Raw genomic sequence first — 27960 nt, forward strand, 5'->3', positions numbered from 1 at the left:
AAAGGACCAGTTTCAAAACTTTGTTACTTAGACAAAAAAAAACATGGCAAAATATGGTCAAAGTTGAAAAATACCCAAGTTACCCTTTAAATATTTGTTATTGGTTTTGCATGGGAAAAATTCACATTGACTTTTGTGAAGGGTTTTTTTTTTTTTTTTTTTTTTTTTAGAATAAAGCACAGAAAAACAATTAGATGATAGATGTTGCATGTCAACAGTCAAAAACAAATATTAGCTCAGATATAAAGATATGTAATACTAACCAGCCCAAAAAATGGAAACTAAAGAAACATCCGGTATCCTGCACCAGAAATATGTAACTCTGTCACTCAATACAATAATGGACCTGGGAAATGACATTCACAGGTTCATTCCCATTTTAAAAGCCCTTTCTGTCCTTGACACAGTGCAGTCCAATGTCAGCTTAATTGAGCGTGTCTTATGTTTCCTGCTCTTCCTCCATCCTTTTATCGCCCTCCATCTCCTCCTTTTTGAAGGAGAGGTCGGCGTTTCCCGTGCCGATGTCCAGCACTTGCAGGTTGGACAGGTGTGCGAAGGAGCTCTCGTCCACGGAGTCCACAGACAGGCGGTTAAACCTTAGGGGGAAGCAAAGAGAGGCGGGTTTGTGCCGGCTGTTCTCACTCCCAGGTCGTCAAATACCAACATTATGCCACGTCCCTTGATGTCTTATTCAAACGCTCAAGGTGCCATGTAGTGTCTGTGTGAGACGCACCAGGCTTTCAAAGTTGCTTCGCTGTAAACCCAACTGTGTCAGGTGACATAATATTTGGGCTGAGTATCAGTACTCAATACCTTTAAGCTATCGAATGATATAACCCAGTACCAAGGGTAGTAGTAGTAGTAGTGTAGAAACTTCTCCAGTCAAACAATACGTCCAACCGATCCTTTAAGTACACAGATTTAAGAAAAAAACACTATATGATTTTGCTCACAGCCAATCAACCTCCTCCATAAGGAAGAACCTTCGAAAAACGTTATCAAATGAAGAATTCCGTATCAGTATACTTTTAAAGGTACTGGTGTTGTAATTTTTTTAAATGATAGTGTTCCGTTGGACTCCTTGACAAGAGCACAAAAACGTTTTGTCTACAGTTATTACATAAATGATATTTTGTTTGTATCATATATAATACTTCAGCCATTTATGAGATTCCATTAATCACAATAGTTTGTTTTGGGTTTTTTTGAAAGAAAAACAAACATTGTTCATTGCCAACATTTCAGTTGGTTTGGTTCTTTTTTTTCAAACAGGAACTTTTTTATTTTGCCTTGTGGTTGATAAAAATCAATTAATAAATCAATATAATTTCAACTGATAGATATATTACATAAATTATGACAGCCAAGCAATTGTTTTACTGAAAATCAACTAAAAGACAATTATGAGCAAGTGCTCACTTGCTCATAAATGTTTGCAATGTTAAAAAAAAGCATGTAAATATTTAAATTTCTGTTCTAAATTTATCTTAGGATGACATTTCACTCTTAAATTACTTCACTATTTGAAGGAAGCCATGTTGGATTTTGCACTCAGACAACCTGCTGCCTGCAGTTTACTGATGATCCACCAGAGGGCAGAAGACATGTCTCAGATTGGTACAGCAGGATTTTCAGTTAAATGTCATATTGATGATTGATCATAGTGATGCTGTAGAAGTCTTAGAAACTCATGTATCAAATATGATGTACATACAAAAAAATACATATATCCATTTCAAATTATGTCACTTTCACTGCCCACATATCATCTTTTATAGTGGCATGGATGTTAAGCTAAACATCCACAAGTCAGAAGTTACCCCAAAGAAGAAGAGTGAAACGTTTCTGATGACTTAATACGTGGCAACCCTGGAAGAGGTTGTAATCATAGACATATATACGACCCACATTGGTCCCATCAGCACTGGCCTGAAAAAAATAAAAATGTAAAACAGGGGCTGCAGTAACACAACACCCCAGATGGTTTGTTACACAGAACCATCTGGGAAATTGTCCTTCGAAACTGTTTGGAAAAGGGCAAGCACTTTCAAAAAACACTTCTCCCTCTCTTGTCCGTTTTGGCTTGTGTTTTCCATCTTGTTACATCTTTTCTGTCACTTTTCGTCTTGTTACACTTTTTATGTCTTTTACTTCGTTTTCAACCAGTTACGTCTGTTGTGTGCGATATGCACTGATGGATACACCAAGGAAACGTCTTTTCTGTGTGTTATTGTCACATCCATTTTAAATGATCAGTCAGTTGAAATCAGTCTTAATGTTGTGGAGGTGGTGCACTATGACACAAAATAAAAAATAATCAATAAATTCCCTCAAATGCAGGAGTAGAAAGTTTAGATATATGTGCTGGAATTTAGGGACTGAAAGTAAAAAACTGTCATAAAAATAAATATTCAAGTAAAGTACAAATACCTGAAAACTTAGTATGTGTAGTTAATCACTTTCCATCTCTACATATAGACGATAAAGCGCACCTTGCGCAATTCTATGAGACACCAAAGGGTATGACAAAGATGTCGGTATTTGACAACCTGGAATAAGAATGTCTTGGTTTGCGAGGTGTTTTTCCTCACTTGACAGCTGATCAAATAGCTTTGGCTTTGGCTATGGCTGGGCTAAAAGCAAAAATCTTGGCATGCAGAGGAGATGGTTAACAGACAGCAGGTGACATTTACAAATCACATCTGTCAGGAGGATCAGACGGCTTCTCTCCGCTCAGGGATCAGTACCGTGGGACACATTTGTTGAGTGCGTATGTCCCATTGAACTGCACCCACGCTAATGTTTTGAGTGGGACACAATCACAGGTATTTTACTCACTTTAGAGAAAGCACTTATGAAAAAAAGAAACATCTAATCTACTCTTATCAATCAGTGAAAATGCTTGTGCGTGCTGCTCATGAATTTAACAACTGGCCAGAATGCAGTTATTAACACAGATAAGTCCTCCCTCCACTTCCCCCACTGGTGCGAGCATTCCAGCGGCTCTAAATTGGCTCAGGCCAAAGGCTCCCATCTGTAGGGGGATTTTGGTGAAAAGAAAAAAAAAAAGTGGCAGCAGCTGATATGAACAACGTGAAGAGCGCAGCAGCCTGGAAGGGGTCAAGGCCCATAACATGAGCATAAAGCAGCTAGGTTGAGGTCACGCTGAAAAGCAAAAACAGAACAAAAGCCTTGAAAGCGTGTGTCCGAAACCTCTTTACTCTGCTGTCTGACCGCCGCTCCTGCAGGCATAAGCCCGCTGCACTATGTGGAATAAACCAAAGTGGAAAATTTCCTGAATGCACACAAGGTAGAGGAGATGGAGAGATTAGATACCACAGTGCAGTACTCTGCAAAATGAAGCTCAGCTGGACAACACATAGTAAATTTAGTTGATTAGGAACAGGCCAGGACACAAAGGATATTTTCATAACACAAGGTTCACTTTTATGACGTAAAACCTTCTTCACATAACACCGAGACTATAATTTGAAAGGTTGAAAGTAAGTTTGGACAGTTTGAACTGTGTTGTTTTAAGTTAAAAGCAGGGTTTGAAAGTTCAAAACCAACATTTCAACATTTATAATTCTAGGTTTGTATTCATTCATAGTGTTACAAAACTGTAAATGAATAGTTTGACATTTTGGAAAACTTATTCGCTTTCTTGGCAGGAGTTGGATAATAAGATTGATACCACTCTCATGTGTGCACGGTAATTACCAACAGCAGGCAAGCTTAGAAAATCACTCCGCCTGCCAAGAAATAGTCTGGCACATAACTTGTGTCATTTTTACACTTCAGTAACCAGATGTCCCAGTTTGTCCAGCACTGTCCTGCAGAGATGGGAAGTAACTAAGTAGAAATACTTGCTTTATACTCCTTACCTTTTAAAACAGGCTTAATACTTGAGTTTTAATGCAAGACAAAAATGTGGCAACACAAAAACCAGTAAAACCCATAAGAAGACAGTGAAAATAACAGAAGATGTAACGGGACAAAAATAAACTAAAAGACATAACAAGATGAAAACAACATAGCAACACACAAGACAGAAATGATGTATCAAGCAACAGGACAAAAATGAAGTAAGACACATAACAAGACGAAAACAATGTAGCAAGATGTAAAAATTTTAGACAAAAATTAAGTAAAAGACAACAAAATGAAATTAACATAAAAGACGTAACAATATTGTAACAAGACGTAACAACACAAAAACAATGTAAGAAGATGTAACCAGACAAAAATTATGTAAAAGATGTGAAAAGATAACAACGACGTAACAAATTGAAAAATGAAAAATGTAACTTGACAAAAGCAACATAAAAGATGTAACAAGATGAAACAGACAGAAAGGGAGACAGCAGAGAAAAGGTGAGGAAACATCCTTCAGAGGACGACTTTTTACTTTTACACTTTGAGTACTTGTAAAAGCCTGTACTTTTTGACTTTTACTCGAGTAAAGAAGTTGAATCTGTACTTCTACTTGAGTACATAATGTGTGTGCTTTTGACCTCTGTTGTCCTGGTGTCAAGCTTGGTGGCCTGAGTCCCGACAAATATCTGTAAAACACTAAAATGTCCCAAACTTATGTTTTATGCTCACATACACATTAATCTTCCGCTGTTATTCAGAATATGACAAGATTCCAAATTTGATACGAGTCCTGTAAATGACGTACTCCGGTTGGATACTTTGCATTTTCCAATTAAAATGTGGGACAGGTTTGGGGAGCATTTGTGGACATGTACAGCACAATTGGGAATACAGTATGTGTCTCATTTGGGGCTAAATGTAGTTTGTAACACATAGCCAGCTTTGTGTGTTGTAAACAAACCAGCTAGCCAACAGTTTGCAAGACAGTTTGCTGAGAGTCTTGAAAGACTTGAATATTACAGGCTTTCAGATATGCATATATCGAAGTCATTATGTTAATCAGTATGCATGGCTGCATGTAAATATGAATATTAGTGGAATATTAATTTTCTTAAGCTAGAACTTAAGTAGCTTTTTTGTGAATAAGGGCAAGAATACTGTATGCACGTACACATAGTCACTGTGTCGTCCAGCCCAGTGGCATCATGCTGAGGAGAAAGTCAGTCTTTTATAAAGAGCTCTGGGAGGCTTTCTTTCTTTTCTTTGTCAAGAACACAGCAACTAAACTGCTACATTCATGGTGTCCGTGGTGTTGAGAGCTGCACTCTAGGTGAGCTGAGTGGGGAAATAATGGCCCCCTGTCCAGATGAAAATGCCCATGGGTCATGCATTAGTGCATACATGTGCTCGTGCACAAAATACAGTGCACTTAAAGGGCCTCGTTTGGGGGGTTTAAAAAAATATAGTTGCCATAATTTTCACATCAGCTTTTGAGATTTTCAAAATTTCAAATTTTCAGTATTTAACTCTTTCCCCGCCAGTGTTTTTAAAGGAAGTTCCCAGCCAGCAGCAGCATTTTTCAACACCCACAGAATATTCAGTTCTATGAAAATGTTCACATGGAATATATCAAAAGAAAGACAAATATTCTGGTTTCAGACACAAGAAAAGTTTTGTTCTTGCTTCCTTCATTCTCTTTTTTATAAGCACTTTAACACTGTTTAGTTGCATTAAAAGATCCAACTTTCAGACAGAGAAAACTGCGTTTTTGTGAAGGAGACATTTTTAAGCAGAATATCGACTTTTTGTTTTTTTGTGTGTGTGTGTCCTGCCCCCTCATCTGAAACACTGGACCAGGGGCTGGAGCGTTCTCTGCGGCGTGAGTCCCAGGGGCTGCAGTGTGAGCAGCCTTGCTGTATCACGGCTGCTTTGGACATCTGGTGACAGCAGCGTGAGCAGCCCTGCTCTGTGCCCAGATCATGGCGCTCTCTGACCCAGCTGTGCCATGACTCCTGGGCGCTACGGTGTGAACACCCTCGCCATGCCTCCGCTGCTGTGGCATGAGCAGCCCCGCTCTGTACGTGGCCTCTGTGGCCAGGTCATGATGCTCTCTGACCCGCGGATCTGCAGCTGAACACCATATTTTCATGCTAGATAACACCCTCTTCTTCTGCTGCTGCTCTATTCCAATGGTTGTCGTCGTCTTGGAGTGACAGATTTTTTTGTCAGATGATCCCTCACAGCGCCCCCTAACATCTCACAGTGAAAACAGCAGTTGAGAAGATATCTCATCATTGGCAGGGAAGCGTTGTGGCTTAAATGAAGAAAGATAAGGTAGGCACACACCACTGAGCCTATTTGTCGATGCTAAATTCAATAAAACTCATTACTGTAGCTGTAACATGTATATCTAATGACGAGAAGTCATTCAAGCAAAGTCTGCCTGCCAATAAAAGAAGAAGAAGAAGAAGAAGAGGTGCATGATGGATGAATGTAAGAGGGATGGAGTGCCTGCCAGAAAGGCTAAAGGTTTGTGCAAGTATCTCACCAAAAGGGAGGAGTCTGATTCCCACATTTCAACAGCATGTAAAACAAGATTTGGCTGTTGTGGAATGTGGTTAACAGCTTCAAATGGCTTTAAATACATGCAGTATTTCAACGGTCAGCGTTTAACATCATCAATTACAAAGTTGTGCTTTTTAACTACTTTCTAACTGTTTTCTTACTGTTGAACTAGTCAGCTAGTCAACAGGGAAATTAGCAATGCTAAGCTAACCAGTTGCTGTCTGCTGCCTCATAGACCGTACAGATGAATAAGCAGATTTCCAAACTATTGCTTGAGATTTAGAGTTTCTGAACACAGTTTTGCAGAGTTTGACACTACGTTCATATTGTCATCAGGCTCCTTTTAGTGATTGTGAGTTTTAGGCACTGTGAGGAATGTGATCTTTTCTCAGACACTACAAAAGTAAATAAATGCAGTAATCCAAACCTTTTCATTGCAAAAATAAGTTTTTAAAAAAGAACTGAATACCGGTGCACGTTTGCAGCTGCTCTAGAAGAGCTGGTTTCCTCACAGCCATTCTTTGCTCGCACTTGCACAATCATTTCCTGAGTGGAGATCAATTCAAAAGGAAAAGAAACTCGGAGGATGGTGAGGAGCGTCAGTTTAAGGCCTGTATCCCCTCCTGCATGTGTCGTGCAGCTTCTCTGAAGTGAAACAGCTTGTGCAAACAATAATGGATAATGAATAGGGTTGTTGTAAAGAAATTCAAGCACTGGCAATTACCAGTAACTGAATCGAATAACTACAATCTCCTGGTTTGTGCGAAATGAATTGTGCGTCTCTTACCGAAGGAAGATGCCTTTGATGTTTGGAGTGCCTTCAAACGCCGTGGCGGGGACACTGGAGATGCGGTTACTTTGAAGGTAAAGGTACTCCAGAGATTCAGGCAGGTCGGACGGGATGTGTGACAGTTGGTTGCCAGAGAGATCTAGCGTCTAAAGGAACAAGATGCATGATCAGTAATGAACATTTTCACAAATGTATGTGACAAATTAATGAAAAATGAGAAGAAATATGATTTCTATGTGTAACTAGTATCACTTTTCCACTGCAGGAACAAATCAAATGTGTATTCTATCCACTTTTGCTTCCACTCAGGAGGTGACATTTAATGGACTCAAGCTGACAAAAAGTGACCAAACAAAACTTTCCAAGCGTTCAGAATTTACAGGGTCTACGCTGTTACATTCTGCTATCAGGAAATAGCCACAGCCTTGTGCCCTAAAGAGAAAGAGCTTGCCTTCTCCTGCCTATGTGGCCTTTATCTCACCAAACTAACTGCCAGGGATTGGAATGGAGGCATTACAGACTGTTCCTGTAGTGGACAAGAGCTTAAAATGTCTGTCTGATCTGTGTCTTTGTCCCCAGTCCACTCACTGTGAGAGCACTGAGCTCCATCCAGGCTCCCTGGTAGATAGAATTCAGTTTCAGCTGGTTCTCGCTCAGGATGAGCTTCTGCAGCTTCACCATGCCCGTCAGCGCGCCGTCCGGTATGGAGTTCAGCTGGTTGTTCTTGATTTCAAGCACCTGGAGGCTGCGAGGAAGTCCGAGGGGCATCGAGTGAAGGCTGTTCCCCGATAGGTCCAGGGTTTCCAGCACGCGCAGCTTCCTGAAGGCCTCGCGATGCAGCCTGGGGCTGGTCAGCTTGTTGTAGCTGAGGTTGAGCTCAGTCAGGGTGTACAGCAGGGCCAGGTCGTTGCGGCCAATTTCGGAAATCATGTTGTGGAGTATCATTAGGGTCTTGGCCCGCCGAGGTAACCCCCTGGGAACCCGCTCCAGCAAGTTGTTGTACATGTGGAGAGTGTGCAGCTTCTTCAAACCCTAGTGGAAATGCAAGACTCAAAGGGTGATCCTTTGTTATACATAAAGACAAAATGTCTAAATGTCACAGCTAGCCTGCTCTTACAACAGAAAAGATAAAATGTATAGTCTAGTTTTTACACAGCTCAGTTTTCCTGTAAAAGATACAAAGGAATAAGAAATAAAAAGAAACCTGGAAGGCAGCTGGGTGGATGGAACGTGAGCGGAGTTTGTTATTGTGGAGGAGCAGGTACTCCAGGTTTCGGACAGAAGTGAGGGCGTCTCCGGGGATGCTGCGGATGGAGTTCTTCTCCAGATGTAGCAGCACTAGATTGCGAGGCAAACCCTTGGGGACGACGCTCAGGTTGTTATTTGACAAGTCCAAACACTCCAGGCTGCTCAGTAGGCTGCCAGGAGAAAAGGAGAGGAAGTCATGAAAATCTTTGTTCCTGTACTGTGAGCTCTCTCTCTCTCTCTCTCACTCTCTCTCTCTCTCTCTCTCTCTCTCTCTCTCTCTCTCTCCCTCTCTCTCTCTGATACTGCAACATGAGAATTGACAATGGACGCTGTTGTCTGGTACACACTTGAACGTATAAACGCTATTACAGTCAGTGCTTTTCTTTTTCACATTTGCAATGGCATCAAGACGTTATATCAACATGAGAACCTCTGGGGGATTGTGAGTGAGGACTTTTGTCCACCTGAAAGTCTGGTTGTCCATGCCCTCGTTGCTGAGGAGGTTGTTCTGGAGATACAGCTCTCGGAGGTTTGTTAAGTTGTCAAAGGCCCCTGCTGGGATTTTCTCCAGCTTGTTACTCTGTAACAAGAAGAGCAGTCATTATTTTATCATCATATATTCATGAATGAAAAGAGACAAGATCATCTACCTAATGGCCTTTTCATACCACTGTGCAGTGACTCACTGCCTCCAGTCATTTCAATGCAGGTGAGGTAGCCAGGGGCAGTGGTTTTGATCATTGTGGCTGGGGTTTGGCTATGGTTTAAAAAATGACAACACCAGCACCAATACGATTAACCTTTAACTGATACCGATACCAATGGAGCACTTCATTTGATACCTTTTTTCAAAGGTTTTTCTGCATTGAAGAATGCTTGCAGTGATTTCATCATAATTTTTTTTTTTCATTATCATGTTATTTCTAGATTTGGGTACCGAAAGGATTAAATGTAGATATTTGACTGGACAAATTTAGGGTACTGGGTTACTTTAATCAATGCCTTAAAGGTACTGAGTACCAATATCCAGCCCTAGTTGGCACCAGTGGTGGAAAGTCTGTACTCAAGTATATGAACTGTTACACTGCTAAAATATGACTGAATTACAAGTAAAAAATACTGGTGTAAGAAACTTAAGTAAAAGTAAAAAGCATTAATTGCGTATTAGTTACTTTTAACCATTAATGTCACAGTCAGTTCTCCAAACTAGAGATACAAGATACAAAGATACAAAACACATTTTTTCCTCATTTTCATTTTTGTTTTGGTCATTTTTTTTTCCTCATTTTAAGTCTAAATTTAAGATTAATTATTCAACAAATGACAAAACAAAGTCACATGAGGTGCAATTACAGCCATGACTATTGATCAAATATCCATGAATATATTGGTTAATCATTAACATTCTTACTCCAGATGTGTCTTTCTTTTCATTGGCCTGATTGTGATCAGATGGCTACTAAAATGCAAATGGAGGGTTTGGATATTTATTCAAATTATACTCAGTACTCAACTATGATTTTAAAAGTAATTAAGTACATTACATCTTGCAATGCATATTTATATAGAAGTAAAAGTACAGACTTGAAAATCTACTCATCAAAGTACAAATACACCAAAAAACGACCAATTACAGTAATTTCAGTATTTGTAATTAGTTACTTCTACCCCTGGTTACCACTCATGTGGATACACACAGATTTTGCTCTGCCACATCAATTCACTGTGCTGAACGTCTGAGCAGTGCAGAAATAGCAGACATCACAGGTCAGAAAAAAGCAAACATAGAGAAGATAATAACATTGGCTTCTGAATATCCAGAGCTGCAAAGCACAGCAGTAACCACGTACAAGGACAAGAGGAAAAAGTGGGCTTGGGACAAGGTTTCTACCAAACAGACTTGGACCGTAGCAGCAACAGACACTTTTAAAAGATGCTTTGCTTTTTTTGGGGAACATTCAAGTGGGCAGTAGTCATGGTAGTAACCACATGGCCTGAACATGTAAATGCAAACTGAAGAGGTGCTGGACCTTAAGATGGAGACGGTAAAGGGTGGAGGGTAGATTCCTCGGGACAACTCGCAGGAAGTTGCTGGACATGGTGAGGATCTCCAGGTTGTCAGAACCGTTGAACATGTGATCAGGAAGTCCTGCATCAGTCAACTTGTTGTTATGGAGATACACAGACCTGGAAGCCAAGATCAAGGGACACTGTCATGTATAAAAGTTCATAATTCCAAGAACAAAGGGTAAGGTTACACAAACACACATTCTTACTTTAGTTTTGGTTTATGGCCAAATGTGTATGGGTAGATCCTCGTAAGCTGATTCGCTGCAAAATCAGCACTAACCAAGGAGGGTGGTAAGACTTTTGGTGCTGATGTGAGCTGCAAGCACAAGAAAAGAAACATGGCAGGACATTGTTACTAAAAAAAATGATTCCATTGATGAGACTGGCAAAGACAGATAATGATTGGGTAGTCTTTTTTTTTTTTTTTACCATACATGATCACAAATTCACAAAATTGCACCAAAACCTCCAAAGAAGCAGGCACTAGTCAGTTTGCTACTGTTTATGTGATCTAACTGTACATGCAAGCAGGATGCCACCTTGGATAGCTATCTACAGCTACAACACTTAAACAAACTTTGTTGTTATTAGCATATTAGCCAGCTGTCTAATCTATTCTGCATGTGCAGTATTTTTATTAACAACACAATAGTTTACATCACAACACAAATAACAGTACAGGGAGTACTGAAGAAGAAATAAACTAATCACAAAAAACAAAGACAAATAAAACTGTACAATGTAGAAAGATATGTCACAGAGAGATTAAGAGAATAATAAATAAATAAACGTACAACTTTAAAAATATTGCCAGCCACCTTAAATCATTGGGTGACATTGTCCACAATGTTTCTCAACTTTTTTTTTGCAATAATACTAAAAAAACTACAAAACTTGGACAGTGCAATAAGTTATTCTGCAATAATCTATAATGTGTACTCTTCCTGTAGCATACAGTGCAGATTTTTTCAGTGTGTATTTATTCATAGTATGTATTTAGTATGTAATTTTATGTGAGGTGTAGTTTTAATTGCCTTTCTTGCCTACTTTTAATAAGCTCAAGTTCAAGATTCAAGGGAGTTTTATTGCAATTTCTGCAGGTATGTATGTCATAGTTTGGGTTTTCTTAGTCACTTCCTGTTTTATTTTGGCATGTTTTCCTTTCGGTGTCCTTGTTGGTTTTTACTTCCTGTTTTTGTCTGTTTTCCCGCTCTTTTGGATCACCTGTTCTTGATTGCCCTCACCTGTGTCATGTTACTCTCCCCCTCCCGAGTGTATTTAACCCTGTGTCTTTGCCTTTTTAGTCTCTAGTTTGTCCTTGTCTCGTCATGAAGCCTCCAATTTTCCCTGTGTTTTTTTTCCCCTAGTGTTTGTTCTCCTCTGTGCTCTTTTTGGATTTTTTGTGTTTTTCCTTCCTCACATTTTGGATTTATTGTTTGGTTTTACCTCATCTTGTTCGGGGACTCACCCTGCCTTATATTGAGCTTTTTGTATGGTTTTGTTTTTGTTCATTAAATATCACTGAACTGCTCCCATCTGTCTCCACTGTCTGCATTTGGGTCCAAACCTGTTAACTCTTGAACTGTGACGACATAAAGGTACCAGTACATGGGCATGTTGTGATTTCCTGTGTGTAACTCTCGGGAGCGTAACAGCTACAAACCAGAAATGCTGTCTGGCTAAAAGCAGGGTTTTCCTCACCTCACTCCCACCAGAACGAACGCTGCACTGCACAAAATAGCAGAGAATATAGACATCCGAGAAGCACTGGTGAGATTAGATGTTCATTTAGAGCTCTCTCCTTTATAACATGGTTTATGGATTAAAGCAGCATGGGTGTCTTTAAGGCTTAGTGAGCACTTAAAAATCCCCTATTCTTCCTGTATCCCGTTTGCCTATTCATCCTCGTGGACGCACAAACAAATCTGTCCATCCTTTCTCTCTCACTCTGTGTCCAAAAGGGTCAGTAACATTTTAGCTCTGACCAGCTGGCACAGCCATACTGGAAGTGATTACAAGCATAAGCTCACACAGAGTGTATGAGAGGAGACTGCCACCCATCTCTGCCAGCTGGCACTATGTCAACATATCAGAATATAATAGAGTGAAATTATTTTGAGTTATACATAAAAAAAAAAAAAAAAAACTTGCCAGCATAAAATGGATAGTGATTATGATTGGCTGAGCCATGTTCGACGCTGTTGTAAAATACTCCATAAACACACACATGTCACCGTGTTATATTTGTGTTACTGGGCCAAACAAATTGTTTCAAGATGTCAGATTTTTCTCAGATTTACTGCAGGGAAAAGTGGCTGGAAGAAACAGACTGAATAGAGGATGAAGATAAATGAAAAGAGATGTGAACTCCCTGCCTCTGTTTTCCTATGAATTTGAGATACTGTGGAGTGTGACAAAACATCGGTATTTGATGACCTGGGAGTGTTGGGAGTTGTTGGCCTTCAGGGCTTTCTGCCAGAATGGATGGAAGCACTATGGATGCACTGGTTATTTTACATCACATGCAGCACAGCAGTGATATGCATGCAGCAGATCTGATGTCATTTTACACAAACTCTGTACAGAACCCACAGAACCGACTCTGTTCATGTGACCGCCAATGGCCATACAACAAGTTTTTTTATGGTTATGGTTTTGTAAGGTAGTTTTGCGGGTCATAGAGCTCTTTAAAATATCTCCTCCTTGACAATCAGTCTTTTCCTCATCCATTTCTGAATCAAATGAACTGAATCAACTCAACTATAGGATGTGCTGTGGCACACTTGGTTGCTAGGGTGTTTGTGGGCCGTTGCTAAGCAGCACAAATGAAGGACTTGGCCAAAAAAAGGTGAATATCACACATCCAGTTGGACTGAGTGTGACAGTTATATATTTTGTTATATATATTAAAATTAACCAGGACATCCACAAAATAAGACATAAGACAGGAAAGGTTCATGTTTATGTTCATTTTCAGCCGGGAATAATACAAGAAACACACATTTACACAACTTTGTCCAATATTTGCTGCATGCTGCAAGCCTGCTGCAGCTGCAGCGTGCTGCATTCACATCACATTTGTGGTGAATTGTTCTTTCCTGGAGCCTTTCTAGAGGGGCAGCATGGGGGGTGCACCCCTGAAATCTAATTCCCAAGTAAATATGATTGGTTATCCATCTAGTGGGGGGCCTTAGTTTCAAACAACTGTATTTTTAAATGTGCATTGATGGGTTTTTTTTTTTTGTATGTAGCCTATTTTTAAATTTTTACAAGTATTTTAAAAGTATTTTTCATGATGGAGTGTAGAGGATGAATTTTCACAGCCTGAAGAAAAATGTATGGAGGCACAATTTCCATTTGAGGACTTAAAGAACAAAGTATGTAAGCTTTACATCATGAACAACAACATCCCTTTAAGTTTGTGCTGCAGTTGTGCCACCTGCTTTCACTGAGAAGACTGGGATTCAAGTCACGGGTGAAAAGTCAATACTGACTTATTTTTAGACTTATTTGACTTATTACGTTTCTTTCTTTGATTATTTTCAGTTTCAATTGCAGTTTGGTTAAGTTTAAGCAACAAAACTATAGAAGAGATCATACTGTTGGGTTAAAATGGACCATTTCACAATGTTAGAAATCCCTGAAGGCTACTCCCATGTGTTAAAGCAGCTCGCACTGAGACAACCTGCACTAACACCACTGCTGTACAAAAACTCCCTGATTCTGGCCTACAGGCAGGAGAAATCATGTCAGTGACGGGGAATAAATGTGAATCATCCCTGCAATCTTAGTGTTGGTCCAAACTGTAACAAGAGAAGACACTGGTGCTTTTGGCTTTTGTGCAATTCAAACGCACCTGTGCAGAGCCAAACACCACTGAACCAGCAAAGAGGAGCACTAACATAACTATGTTACTATCTATGTTACTTGGCAACCATTCTGCTAAATGTCTCTGAAGAACTAAACTGCCTGGTGGAAGAATGATTGTTTGTAATGAATAAATGATGACATTTTTTTGTTCCTGTGTGTTTATTTTATTAAAAACCTTGCAGGTTTCCGTTCCGTCGTGCCGGATAACACCCCTTCAGCTGCTCTCAAATCACTGTAAACCTCTCGGGGCTTGTTGCTTTATCGCAACATGTCAGCAGATTTGAGGTCAGCGCTGAGAACAAACATTTGAAAATGTGGTGGATGACTCACCTTGTTATTGGCCAAGTATAAATAAGCCAGCTGTTCGAGCATCTCAAAACCTTCATCTTCCAGACCTATAAAGAGAAAAGCATACCATCACAGGCCAAGAAACAAGTACACAGTGTGCATAGTTTTCATCAGACACATGGTACTCATTAAGATCATCTCAAATCCCATTAAGAAAACTACTAATTTTAGATACCCAAGGCTGATTCTGTACCACAAAAGAAGTTTTGCAAAGTGATATTACAAGCAAACCTCGCGTTGTATTCAGATCACATATTACTTGGCTAACGTGTGATTTTGATGGCCCTTGAGGACAAACGCAGTTGTTTCCACAAGCATAAAATATGTCAAATTCTAAATAAAAACCTCCGTTTTAACTGCAGATCAGTGACACAGTAACATTGCTGCGCTGCTTCTGAGCGTCTTCACTTCAGTGTAAGTGAAGTGGAAAAGGGCACGCACTTTCAAAACAAAACACTTGGCAGGTGACTGGGTAAACCAGCCATCTATCACGTCTAACACGGGCTCATTTTAATCAATCAGATCAAACTCTTGCAGAGGCCTGTCAGGAGAAGAGCGAAACCATCTTTTCCATTGAGAAAAGCCTTCAGCGCCGTCCTTACACCCTCCAGCTCTGATATAACTGAAGTATCTACTCTAACCTGTTCGGGAGCCGCCATTGTTTGCTCGAGATGAGTCACTTCCATGTGCGCTTCTCACTGTCGTCACACCTAAAAACATGCCTGTAGCTGCCAGTAGTCCCACCTAGAATGCTGATTGGCTGCTCTATGTTCGGTGTGGTCACAAATGGATAACGTGAAGCCTGGCAAGCATACAGCACTGTACAAATCTGCTGGCCTCCACTGAGTAACACTGATGATTCTTGTCTTGCTTTAGCTCGATGACTCAGAGTTAAAAGATCAATTTGTACATGTACTGAAAATCTACTCTTCTGGGGGTTGAGTAGTTCTGAAAAAGACATCACGGCTGGGACTTTCTAGTGTATTTCTTTGCACTTTGAGCACCAAAAGTTGAGTGCCAATTAGTTCCATTATGGAAGGAGAGAAGGCAGACATCTCTACAGCTGATATTCCAAAAATCTCACACCAAAACTGTCTAGATGGAAGGATAGCACTACAGGCAAGGGGGAAAATGTGTATTTTTGATTTTGGGGTGAATTGTCCCTTTAAAATGACTAGCCATATAACACAGTGTAGTCATTTTCTCTTTATACGCTGTAGCCAGGTACACAATCATCAAATCTTTTCCCGTGAAGGATTATGGCCTTATGTTGGTCTGTTAAGGGCACCATTACAACAAAATGCTCAATTCGCAATCATTGTGGAAACTGCAGCTGGCCAGGAAGACAAACCGCCAAGCTATCTGATCATCCTGGCAGCACTGTTAGCCAGAATCATAATGAGTAACTGGCATTCAGCCACACCTCCATGCACAAACAGCGTGGGCTTAGCCAGTAGGCGTGAACAGTTGTTAGAAGGTCTGGTTTTTGCCATTTAAACACATATTTTGAATTCTGTTGTAAATGCCAGATCCACAACTGGGGTTTGGCATTTTCTTTAAAATCAAACAAGGAATTAACCAATGCCAGTAAGAAGAGGAGATCACTTTGCAGAACTCGATCTAGAAAAGATGTTCTCAAAGATACTAACTACTAACTAGTGTAAAAAAAAGTAGAGAAGAGATTTTAGTAAAAGTTAGACAGAAACAATAAATCTCACCAAGAACATATTGGCTCATCTTTCCACTGTTCCAACAATCACCAATCACCCCACTTCTCCCTGATGCTGGTGGCTGACAGTAACTTTATCAATGTTAAACCCACATTTTCACATCTAACGCAGAGAATTCAGGGTTCATTTCAACCAAATCAGAGTCTGTGATTTTTGGAGGAATGGAAAGATGAGAAAAAACATTTTTGGTGAGTTTTATTTTGTTTCCGTCAAGTTTGGATGAAGATGATGGTGCTACCTAGCTAGCAAATGTTAACAGTCACATAAGACACCGTGATGATTATCAAAATGCTCAAAAACACTATAGACAAAACAAACGGTAAATACAATTATCAGTGTGTGCCAAGCAACCTACAAAAATGAAGTAACGATGTTAAGGATGAAAAGGAAGACAAGGTAACGTTACTGTACAGTACAAGAGGTAAACAGACGTGCTACTCATAACACTGATACATCTCACCACATTTCACAAGAAGAAAATTAGGTGACCAACCACAAATCCGGCAGCAAGTTCATGGCTTTTCCTGCATGGCCCTCAGTCATATACTGGCTCCTTTAATTGAGCCTTCGTTAAGCCCCTCCCCTGTGAAACAGCAACTGTCCAATCATAGCCTGTCAAGCTTTGCATTTCTCTCCACGTTGAAGCGGTGTGCAGGAGGCTGAGAGACCAGCGATTCTCTGCGTTTCAAGAGTCTGGACAGTGGCGTCTTATTTGATAGTCTTTAAAAAATGGACAAACACAATAGCGCACGTGGGGAATGGAATCGGGGAAGTGGTCCAGCTGGGTGACCGTCTCAAAGTCCACTGCACTTCATTTTCCCTATTGTGTACATATATGTGTATATATATTTCACCATCCGACCAGTGTTTGTTGGGGTGTAAGCTAGCTTTAGTCTTTTAATATTAACATTATATCATGTACACAGCTGTTAATGAACTTTACATAGGTAATACACTTTCATAGGATGATCTTTTTAAAATGTGACAGATGGAAACATTAAAAAGTCTTGACTCATGAAGTTTGAGCTTTAACATTAGCATTAGCCAGGGACACTTTTGAAAACTGCCAGTGAGAGTCATCATTTTAGTCGACAAAATCCCCGGTCATCACCCAGAAATGAGAATTTGCTTTTCTTTACTTCCCCGTGGAATCGAAGACCTCATGTTTCAACAATTGCTCCCAATTTCAATGTTAAATCTGCCACCGCTGCACAGAGAAAAGAGGGTCACACTCAGAAGAAGCATCGTCCAACAAGCCTTTTACTTGATCATGCCTGGTAGAAAATGAACCAAAATGTTTTCGGCCATCCGACTTTCATCAGTGCCACTGACCACTATTATTGTAAACAGCATCTGTGCAGTCACAGAGTGAAAAGCTTGACAGGCGTGGCAACAGTAACTAAGAAGGGTTGGGCTTAGCGAAGGGCCGGTCAGTCATCAAAACTTTGAAAGCCCCTGATTTAGAGCAGCACAGCCATTTTAAAACTTGCCCATCCGACAAAAGATTTTCCAATGTAGCATTCAATTGCCTACAATTTCCTGGATGTAGCTACTGGCTGGGAGAAAAGGTTTTATTGTAAGCCAGACATACTGCAAAAATGCATTCTTCTATAAAATACAGATATCTTTATATATCTTTAAAAAAAAACACCCCAGAGAGTCAGAATAAATTGCTCCAAACTGACCTGACATTTTAAGGCTCAGACTTGGGTAAGGGCAAGTCAACACAGACCCACAGCTGAACGGGAAATAAACAGAACTGTTTGTGCCACAAAACAACCTTGCAGAGTCTGTAATCAGCTCTCCTAGGTAGGTGTTTAGATTGTTTTACAGTGTTTACCATCTGTGGTGAGCCAGTTGTTCTGAAGGTTGAGAGTCTCTAGCTGATGCAGATGGGAAAGATGCTCCACTGTTATCTCCTCGATTTTGTTGTTCTGGCATCAGGTGACCAAACACAGACAGTAAATACAAAGGCGGACGACAGTAAGTCACAAATATCTGCGCAGAATTACAAAATGTGGCTTTGTGCGTGTGCAACCGTGTGAAAGACCTGTAGAGAAAGCTGGCGGGTTTTGTCAGACAGCTCGGCGGGGAACTCTATGAGGTCGACTCCGGCGCAGTCCACTGCCCCCTCTGCCGTACAGCTGCACTCCAGCGGACATTCGATCGGCTCAGGTTTCGTCCCTATTGTTGCGGCGTTTGTCTCTTCCTCCTCCTCTTCCTCTGGTTCGAGAGGGGCCTGGCAGTGCACCAACACCCAGGCCAAGAGCAGCACACTCAGGGCCTGCAGGATGGAATGTTTGGCCATGTCCACTGCTGAGCTCTGCTGTTGCACAAACACATGGACGGGAAAGTTGAAAACATCAGGTCACCGGGTGTTTTGTTCCTGGAAACAGGACCTCGTTAAAACTACAATCTGCTACTTTTTGGCCAATGAAGCAGTAGTAGGTGTTTTTATACTTTGAGACTTTTTAGTTCACTCTTGAGAATTTGGACAAAACTGTATTTGGAGAGGGTTTTGAATTTGACTGAACTATTTTAGAAAATATATATCAAAAGATCAAACTCTTTATTAGACCTTGAAACAGGCCAACCTCCCAAGGAGTGATTTTTTATTAAGTCATAGAGAGCTGACATGTTACAGAGTTGACAAAATGTTAAATTTTTTCATTTCATAGTATAGTCGTACTGAGCACCCATTTTATATTTCAAAGTTGCTCAGAGTTCTCTTAATTAACTTAATCAAAATAAACCATGATTCTTATTTAGCTTTGAATTAGAAGGGCTACAGAGTTGACATGTTATGGTTGATACACATCTGATCGCAAAATTATTTCATGAATTTGTAAGAAAGTTTACCAGTGCTTGAGCAGTTTTCTTGACTTTTTTTAAACGAGGAGATGAGACAGGGGTCCTTAGGGTATATCCTGTCTTATGCCTGATTACATTTTTGCAAAAATTGTTGAAATCTAGGACACAACTTTTCAGGACCAACATTTTCCCTAAAAAAAAAGATTGTAGACAACTTTAATTATAATAATAGTACATTTTATACATGCGGCATCAGTAGATATCATTAATTTTAGATTTTGAAGGCTTTTAAGACATTTTCAAAGTGTTTGAAGGCTGTTTTCTGGCACACAGCAGGCTTATGAATTAAAAAAAATAAAGCAAACCAAAACATTTTAACAATTCCACCTTTTAAAGAATAAACAGAAAATTGTAATTACAGTGTTGCTTTTTTTTTGGTAGGATATGTTTTGTTCCAGTTCTGAAGAATGGGTAGTTATTATGTTGAGTTAGTGAGATGGACCATGCTGGGCTACTGATGGGCTCTCAAATAAAGTTTGTGGTCATGCCAGTCATCATCATTGTACCGCACCACAGCTCATACAATTATAAGCTGTCCTCATTCGCAGTGTGTTGATAATGGCAGCTTGGTCAGTGCACATCTGCTTTAAAGTGTGATGCTGTAGGTTCCCATCAAGCACAGATTACATGGGTCAAACTAAAGTATTTGTGTTACATATTACACCTACCTCGTCAGTATTACACAAAAAAAGTCCAGGATATCCACCTGGTCAGTCAGAGTTGGCCATTCGAATATTTGTCAGTTTGGTAAAACATACTCATGTTTAATAAAGATGAACAAGCCCTCCTGTCCTGGGGCTGCAGCAGCACTGTCTGGTTTCACCTGCCCTGCACACTCCACATTCCTTTCGTTTTCTGTGAGTTTTATTTTCATCCCGTCAAGTTTGAAAAGCCCACCTGGGTAGCTGGGGTCATAACTGTATTAATAAGCTCATTATAGGAATCCATCTCTTATCAAATTCTTCTTTTGTAATCTCAGATGATAGGTTATCTGCTCCATCACATAAATATCTCAGAGCCTTTTGAGTCCACAAATTATACATAGGTGGATCAGGCTTTACTCGGTTGATTGCTGCAGTTAGTGAAACCTGCAAAAAAAAAAGAATTTAAAAAATAATGTGCATAAGCTAATATATGTGACAGATTTTTGATACTGCGTAGTGCAGACAGAATTATTGTCATAGGGGTCAAATTTTTCATTTCTGTTTCTAAATTCTTGTCTCACTTAGGAATATTGTCTGCTGAGGTGGAAAATTAGAAAGCTGTACGTTCTGAGTGAAAACACAAAGCCATTAAGTGGCACTCGACCGTGTTCAGCACATATACAAACAAATACGTGAATAAATAATGGGAAGGCGCTTGTATATTCTGAGCTTTACAAGCAGCATTTCAGCAACAGATCCAATATGTCTGGAGAGAAGGTAACAGAAATGAGCTGAACAGAGCGACTGAAGTGAAACTTGTAGAGAAAGCAAGTTAATTCTGCACGCCGCCTTTTATGTCTTACCTGTAATGATTATTTTCATTATTGATTAATATGTTGACTGATTAATCTATTACCAGAATAGTTGGCGATCAATTTAATAATTGATTAATAGCTGATTATTCAGTTAATTGTTGTATAACGGAGGCTAATTCATATTTATTGTCATCAAAAAGACTACTGCCCAAATAAAGAATTACTGTTCTCTGGAGGCTCATAAAGTCTTACTGCTCTCGTTCTGGGATCCTTTTCCTTTCCAGGAATGATGGGGAACCAGAGATCGTGATGGATTTGTATGTTTATCTGTTTTACAGTTTGCCACACAGCAGATTTATGGTATTTTCATCTCTCCCATTATATTAAACGGTGAGGTTTCCCCCAAGAACAGGACGTGGCCTTGGCATCTGGGGGATAATGATGAATTGCCAGTTTGATGTATAGTTGTGGGGCTGAAGCTCTGCAACTGACATGGTTGCAAGCATGCCTTATTTTGTTACAGCACCAGCAAAATCCCAAGTCTTTTTTTATTTATTTCACAGTTGAGATTCAACACAACAGCATCAAGAGAGAGACAAGGACATACTGTGAGCAGCACAGAGGAATTTTCTGAAACTGCTGAACATACTGCTTTTTTTCCCCTCCTCATGATGAGAGGCAAGTGTTTTGGCAGGAGGCTGACTGGTCCTAAACGACAAACTGGCGGGAGAGAAGACAAATCCCGCCTCGAGACAAATGGCTGCATATGGTTACTTTAAAGGAGCACTGCACCAATTTTACATGTCAGAATCAATTTATGGGTCGCAGTGAGTATTACTCAGTCTGTAAAAACAGCTGTATAATGTCTGCTGTGGCTCTGGAGGATACACGGCCCACCAGAGGTGAAACGGTAGAAAAAACTATTGGCATGGAAATCATCTGCATGCATGGATTGTAGTTTAGAGGATATTTTGAAACAAGCTTCCTGGAATACATACAGTATATACAGTGGTGGGAGGCTTACTTTAAAAATGTATTCAGATACAGTTACTGATTACCTGTTAAAAAATATAGTCCATCACGTAATCCAAGTATCACAACTTGATCAACAATTAATCGGTTAATCATTTTCTCAATTAATCAATTAGTTATTTGGTCAGAGAATGGTGAAAAGTGTTGATCAAGACTCAAGATGACGTCCTCAAATGTCACAGAAACATGTCAGAGAAATATGTTATTCAAATGACAAGATTATGACAATTAAGACAAAAAAAAAAATCAAAATTCTATGATTTCCGCTTCTCAGATGTGAATATTTTCTGGTTTCCGTAGACCTCTGTGACTGTAAACTGTGGACAAAGCAAAGCAATTGAGAAAATGATTGACAGATTGATCAATAATTAAAATGAACACTAGTTGTAGCCCTAGAATCGGTATTGATTTGCAGCGGCTTCCCTGGTCCAGCCCACTTGAGATGAAATTTGTCTGATACTTCTGTTTAAGATCATCTGCAAAACTGTTTTCCAGATATTTGCTAAGACTGTGTTACAAACTGGGGGCAGTGAGTTTGAAAGATGTGGGCACTTACTACACAGGGAGGATGTTTGAGTGGCATTATGGGAACTATATGATCCAGGATTTTTGGTTTTTGTCCCATATAAGAGTATAAAACTTAGGATATTTTGCCTCTGCTGCCTCAATTTTGCCTCCACCTTGCCTCCACCTTACATAAGTCCAATGCAAAATCACTGGAGTGTCCCTCTAAAGGACCAGTGTGTAGGATTTAGTGACACCTAGCGGTGAGGTTGCAGATTGCAACCAAATGAACTCTCCCTTTCCAAGCAAAAAACACATTCATTCTTATTTTCACGTGATTTTACACTAATGACAACATATTTAGCATAACATTCTGTCATTAAATAAATCTTACACACTGGTCCTTTAAGGCAAGCAAATTAAATGCTCTTGCACAACAGTATGTCCAGTGTCATGTACAGTGTGATTCATCATTTCACTTCAAATCTTTTCAATCCACCAACACTGGTCTGTCACTGCAGGACCAGTCCTACATCATTACGTCTAAAAATGCACTGGAACGGAACTGATTCTAGAGTGTTTGCATTGTTTACGCACCAGGCCAACAACAAAAGACAGCCGCCTCTCTGTCCGCTCTCTCTGCCGAGTCTGAAGCTTCAGTCCTCACCAACTGCAAAGGAGAATGTGAAAAAAAAACAAAAAACTTATTAAGCAACAAGCATGACAGCCTGCTCTCTGTGCTTCCGAATCAATTTCACACAAAAGCGCTCATTAAAAAAAAAAAAAAAAAAAAAAAAAAAATGAACAAATCTTCAGGGATAGATTTAAAAAGCGGATCATCCCTCCTTGGTGCAACACGGAGAACTTCAGACTGCAGTGGAGACCACAGACTGTCATCGCACTGACCAGCTCCCCCTCCCACACACGCAACCCAATTCCCAAAGAGTGGGAGACACTCACACTGCTCTCCCTGTCCATTGTCTGCACTGGACTTTCTCTGCAAATACTGCACGCTAATTCATTTGATACCTATGTATTATTATATATTATGACATACTTATTATCATTAGGATAATTATTACTCATTCATTGTTATTACCATCATTATTATTAATTACATGATATTATATTACATATTACACTGTAGAAATGAAAATGATACGTCGACAAATACATTTTTGAGTTTTTGGCCCAAAACTTTTAACCAACTAAAAAAGTTCTGTTGAGAAAATTTACTTTTTGTCCTTAAATAAACTTGAATCTTTGAGTTTAGAAACTGTGAGACATTTGTATTTCCCAATTTGTTAAGTAAACTGAATAATGGTTAATACTTTAATATTTTCAATTGCAATCATTTAATTTCAAAGCACTCAAAGGACAGCTCACTGTGAACAATTTTTGATTTTTTTTTTTTTTTCTTCTAAAACTAAAAGATTCAAGTTCATCTAAAAAAGAAACTCAACAAAAGCTTAGGCCAAAACGTTGATTAGTTTACTTCAAAACTTTGTGAAGCAACGTTTTGAGTTTGATTCAAAATTCAAAAAAATAGTTACGGCAGCTGCCTTGAAATTATGAGTCTTCTCAACTTCTTTTTTTACACTGTAAATTATATTGAATTATTACACTACACTATACTATATTGTATTCATACTGTACTTATTGTACTATATATGTTATTCTGTGCTTTGCTTTACATTTCTATACTATATCATGACATTTCACCTTATAGTATACTTTATATCTCATACTATACCATTATACTGCACTTAGGGTCAATTCTGAAATACGAAAATACAACATGTCAGTTCATTGTTATGCAGATGACACTCAAATTTACCTGCCATTGAACCGAAGAGATGGAAACTCTTTAGACTCACTGCTGGATTGACTAAAGGATATCAAGGCTTGGGTGGCCTTTTGAAACTGACTTTTGAAATTCTGATGAGACCAAAACTGAGGTGCTCATATTAGAGCCAAGTGTTGTCTGTAACTAATCTGACACACCAGATGGTTTGTTACACACAGCCATCTGGGAAGTCACTTTTAGAAACTGTTTGGAAAAGGGCAGGCACTTTCAAAAAACACTTGGCAGGTGATTGGATGAACCATCTGTCACATCTAGCACAGCCTATCTTCAACTGCGTTGCTTTTCTTTCAATAAAGAAATAATCTCTATTTTTAGATATAACCTTGTGCGGACATAAATGGATAACTTGAAGCATAGCAAGATAGATTCTTGCATGACCTTGTTCATCCAGCTGTCTTGCAAGATAACTCTGAGATGCCCCTCATATAGACCTGCATACCTGCATCCACATGTGAAGGACACTATAAAAAATCTGGGCATGCACATAAACACACTAAACTAAAATCAAACTTTTTCCAGCTCTTATCTAAGGTCAGGTCTTTTTAATCTTTTAGCAATTTTGAACAGTTTTATATGCTTTTATCGTAACCATTTAATGTTAGTGTGAGCCAAGACTCCCTTTCACACCTAATATTGGTCCAACATGCTTCAGTTTGTCTTTTAACAGGTAAATGCTGGTGTGAGCACATTTCCCTGATACTAGCTTCCCTTCACTGGCCACCAGTATATTTTAGGGATGAATCATGAAAAAATGAGCAGTTTGCTCTGTTCTAGAAACACTGGGGGAGTGTGTGCTCCGCTGCCTCAGTGTCAAACACCACAATGAGCTGAAAATGACCTGAAACATGGACACTCTGTCTAGCAGCTTTTGTCCAGACATGTTTGAGCCACCAGGGCCAGAGGACGGTGACAGGATGGTATTTATTTTCCTTCTGTGTCACATTGTTGGAACTGAAATGAGCTGTAATGGCGCTTATATAGTGTTGGGTGACCATGGCTCCGGCACATCAAGTCATGTTTTCAGTCCGCCCAAAAAGTCCTGGACTCAGGACAGTTCTCTCACATGTATAATGTGTTTAGAAGGAAGATTCTGAATTCCCTTGACACAGACTTTAGCGTAAGCTGTAAATGATACATGATCAGACCTGCCTGATCATATCTGGAGGTAGTCTGGCTTGCATAGTGTTTGTATCTTAGGTAAGTGTACACACAATCCATACAACAATCTGGATAATGTACCTGGATACTATTCCCATTGTAATACCAAGTGTAAACGTAGTGTTAGTTCAACACTAGTTGAGTGTACTGTATGTGTACCGCCATTGGCTGTAATTTGTGTTTGAACTTTATTGAGCAATTTATTATATTCTTATTTATATCTCATATGCACAGTGTTGGGATGGTTACTCTGAAACTGTATTCAGATTAGCTGTTAAAAATGTAGTCAGTAACATAATCCAAGTATCACAATATTAAAGTAACGTAACTTGATTGCTTTCTGTTAGTTTTGGATTACTTAAGTATATAATATGATGAAATTGTTTAGCCTAATATAGTGTTCTTATGGCTATAAGTAACAATTATTTTCATCATCGATTAATTGGTTGATTATTTTCTCAAATAACTGATTACTTGTTTGGTCCATAAAATGTCAGAAAATGGTGAAAAATGTCGATCAAAGCTCAAGGTGATGTCCTCAAATGTTTTGTCCACAATTCAAAAATTGTTTAATTAATCCTGTCACAAGCTTGTCACTTGAAAAATCATCCCAAACATGTGGAGAGGAGTAAAGAAACCAGAAAATATTCACATGTAAGAAGCTGAAATCACAGAATTTTTTCTTTAAAAAAGAAAAAAAAAAAGACTAAAAACAACAATAATTAACAATAGATTAATTGTTGCAGCTCTAAGTGTTTTATCTGTGTTGTTAGGTTTATTAGTTTGTCCAGCTGTCCCTTCTTTGTTGTGCACAATTTATTGATTTCTGTATTAATTGATTTAAAGACAAAAAATGGTGAGATTTCCACCCAGTGAAGCATTCTTTCACTAGAGGCCATGATAATGAATTGGCAGCTTTGTGTGAACTGTGCATGGTAGTATATTGTTCTTTATTCTGAATTGTAATCTTACTAATAATCCCAATATTCATCTGTACTTATCTCCATCTTTCTGCTCCTCTAACAGCCAAATTTCCCCTCTGGGGGATCAATAAAGGATTATTTTATCATATCGTAATATGAATCTAGCCTTTTCCAAATGTCTGGCGAGCACAAGCACAGCCGTGTTTTTGTGAGGCTAGAGTGTTTTGGTAAAGCCGGGAAAAAGCTCTCTAATCATCTCCACCAATGTTGATAAAAAATATTCCAAATGAGCACTCAAGGCAGCTCTCAAGGCAAAGCCATCCATCAGAGAGACTGTGGCAAATACACACACAGAAAACACACACAGCAGCGTGCATACACCCACAGCAAATGAAAAATAAAAGCCTGTGCACTCTCCTGCACTTATTGTATGATGTTGACCCTTGCTAGAATAAAACCATCATACCACACAAGGGTCAGAGAAGTCAACAGCACTCTCATGTTACTCTGCAATTTAAAAGCTTGGAGCAAGAATGATCTTTATTAGCAGAGATGCTGAGCGTTTTAAAACTCATCAACTTGTTTTCATGCCCTTTCTCGGCCGAGCAGAGCTCATCAAGCGCCTTTCCTGCACCGTGAAGCAGTCTGGATTGTCTGAAGCACAGATGCCAGAATTGTCATGCGTGGATGAATGACGGTGACACTTTAAGGTCAGCTTAAGCTCCACATAACATAACGTCCAGCCTATAAAACATGCAGCAGTAAAGTCTGGAAAAGCAGCGTCCTGGTGCACTACTTTACCTCTTCGAGCGACGTTTGCTGAAAGTCTGACGTCCAGTCCCAACGCAGGCTGTCCCATAGCAGGCGAGGAGTCACACAGCCACTCCAGATACCCTCCAGATGTGAGACAGAGTGGGAGTGGGAGAGGGAAAGTTAAGAGAAAGAAAGGAAGGGGAACAGGCGAGAGTGAAAAGGAAGGGAGTGAGTAACAGAGACAGCTCTGACCTGAACTGGAGCCAAAAACACAAATTCTTTCCTTTTTTCTCATATTTTTTTCCTCAAGATTGGATTCTTTTTCCTCTGCGCAGCAGGTCAGTCCAGTTTTAGTGTAATAAGTTGGTGTTGTTGGTGTCTCTGGATTCAGCAAAACTTTCCAGTGAGATTCAAGTGAGATTATAATCATAGACTTGGGAAAAGAGGCCTGATCACTTCAAATACATATGATCTGTCTTGTTCTCCACTGAATCTTTATCCACTGGTTATTATTCAGGAGATTACTGATAAAATGTGTTGAAAACGATCTGTTAAAATGTTCTTAGAGAGCCAAACTTTCAGACGGATGAGTTGTCCTAAATATCCCAGTGATAAATTAAAAAAGTGGAAGAGCAGGCTGCCAAGAAGGCCCGACAGGATGTGATCTAATGTCCCACGTGTCCCTGGATTTAGGCCTCTTTTTCAACAAGCCCACCTCCCACTAGACACAGCGTGTGAACATCTGCTACCATTACGGTGCATTAGTGCGGTTCACTGAACTTCAGGTTTTACGTGCACGAGAGCCGGGATGATGCACCGCCATGCATCAGCAGCAGCACAAACATTTGTTTTCGCCTGTTTCGTTTTTTAGGTTACACACCTCGTTTCTGACCTCC

General features: G+C 39.6%; 1 protein-coding gene across 4 annotated transcripts; it reads right to left on the reverse strand.

Annotated features, from left to right (window-relative positions):
- podn (podocan) lies at positions 1-27803 on the reverse strand. 4 transcript variants are annotated; one of them, XM_084722464.1, is made up of 12 exons: positions 27113-27801; positions 22961-23033; positions 18548-18820; positions 18338-18431; positions 14750-14814; positions 10756-10865; positions 10510-10666; positions 8944-9059; positions 8436-8649; positions 7820-8263; positions 7229-7377; positions 1-596 (listed from the first exon to the last, which is right to left on the reverse strand). In XM_084722464.1, the coding sequence occupies exons 3-12, from the start codon at positions 18803-18805 to the stop codon at positions 440-442; spliced, it is 1764 nt and encodes a 587-aa protein (XP_084578590.1). In that variant the 5' UTR covers positions 18806-18820; positions 22961-23033; positions 27113-27801; the 3' UTR covers positions 1-439. The 4 variants fall into 4 exon arrangements, with proteins under 4 accessions (XP_084578590.1, XP_084578588.1, XP_084578592.1 ...); XM_084722462.1 differs by having other exon boundaries at positions 18548-18823; positions 27113-27798; XM_084722466.1 differs by lacking the exon at positions 22961-23033 and having other exon boundaries at positions 27113-27803.
- Between the last annotated feature and the right edge of the window lie 157 nt (positions 27804-27960).

Source organism: Lutjanus erythropterus, chromosome 7 (genome assembly GCF_056507025.1).
Source record: "Lutjanus erythropterus isolate fLutEry1 chromosome 7, fLutEry1.hap2, whole genome shotgun sequence".
Classification (NCBI taxonomy): domain Eukaryota; kingdom Metazoa; phylum Chordata; class Actinopteri; order Lutjaniformes; family Lutjanidae; genus Lutjanus; species Lutjanus erythropterus.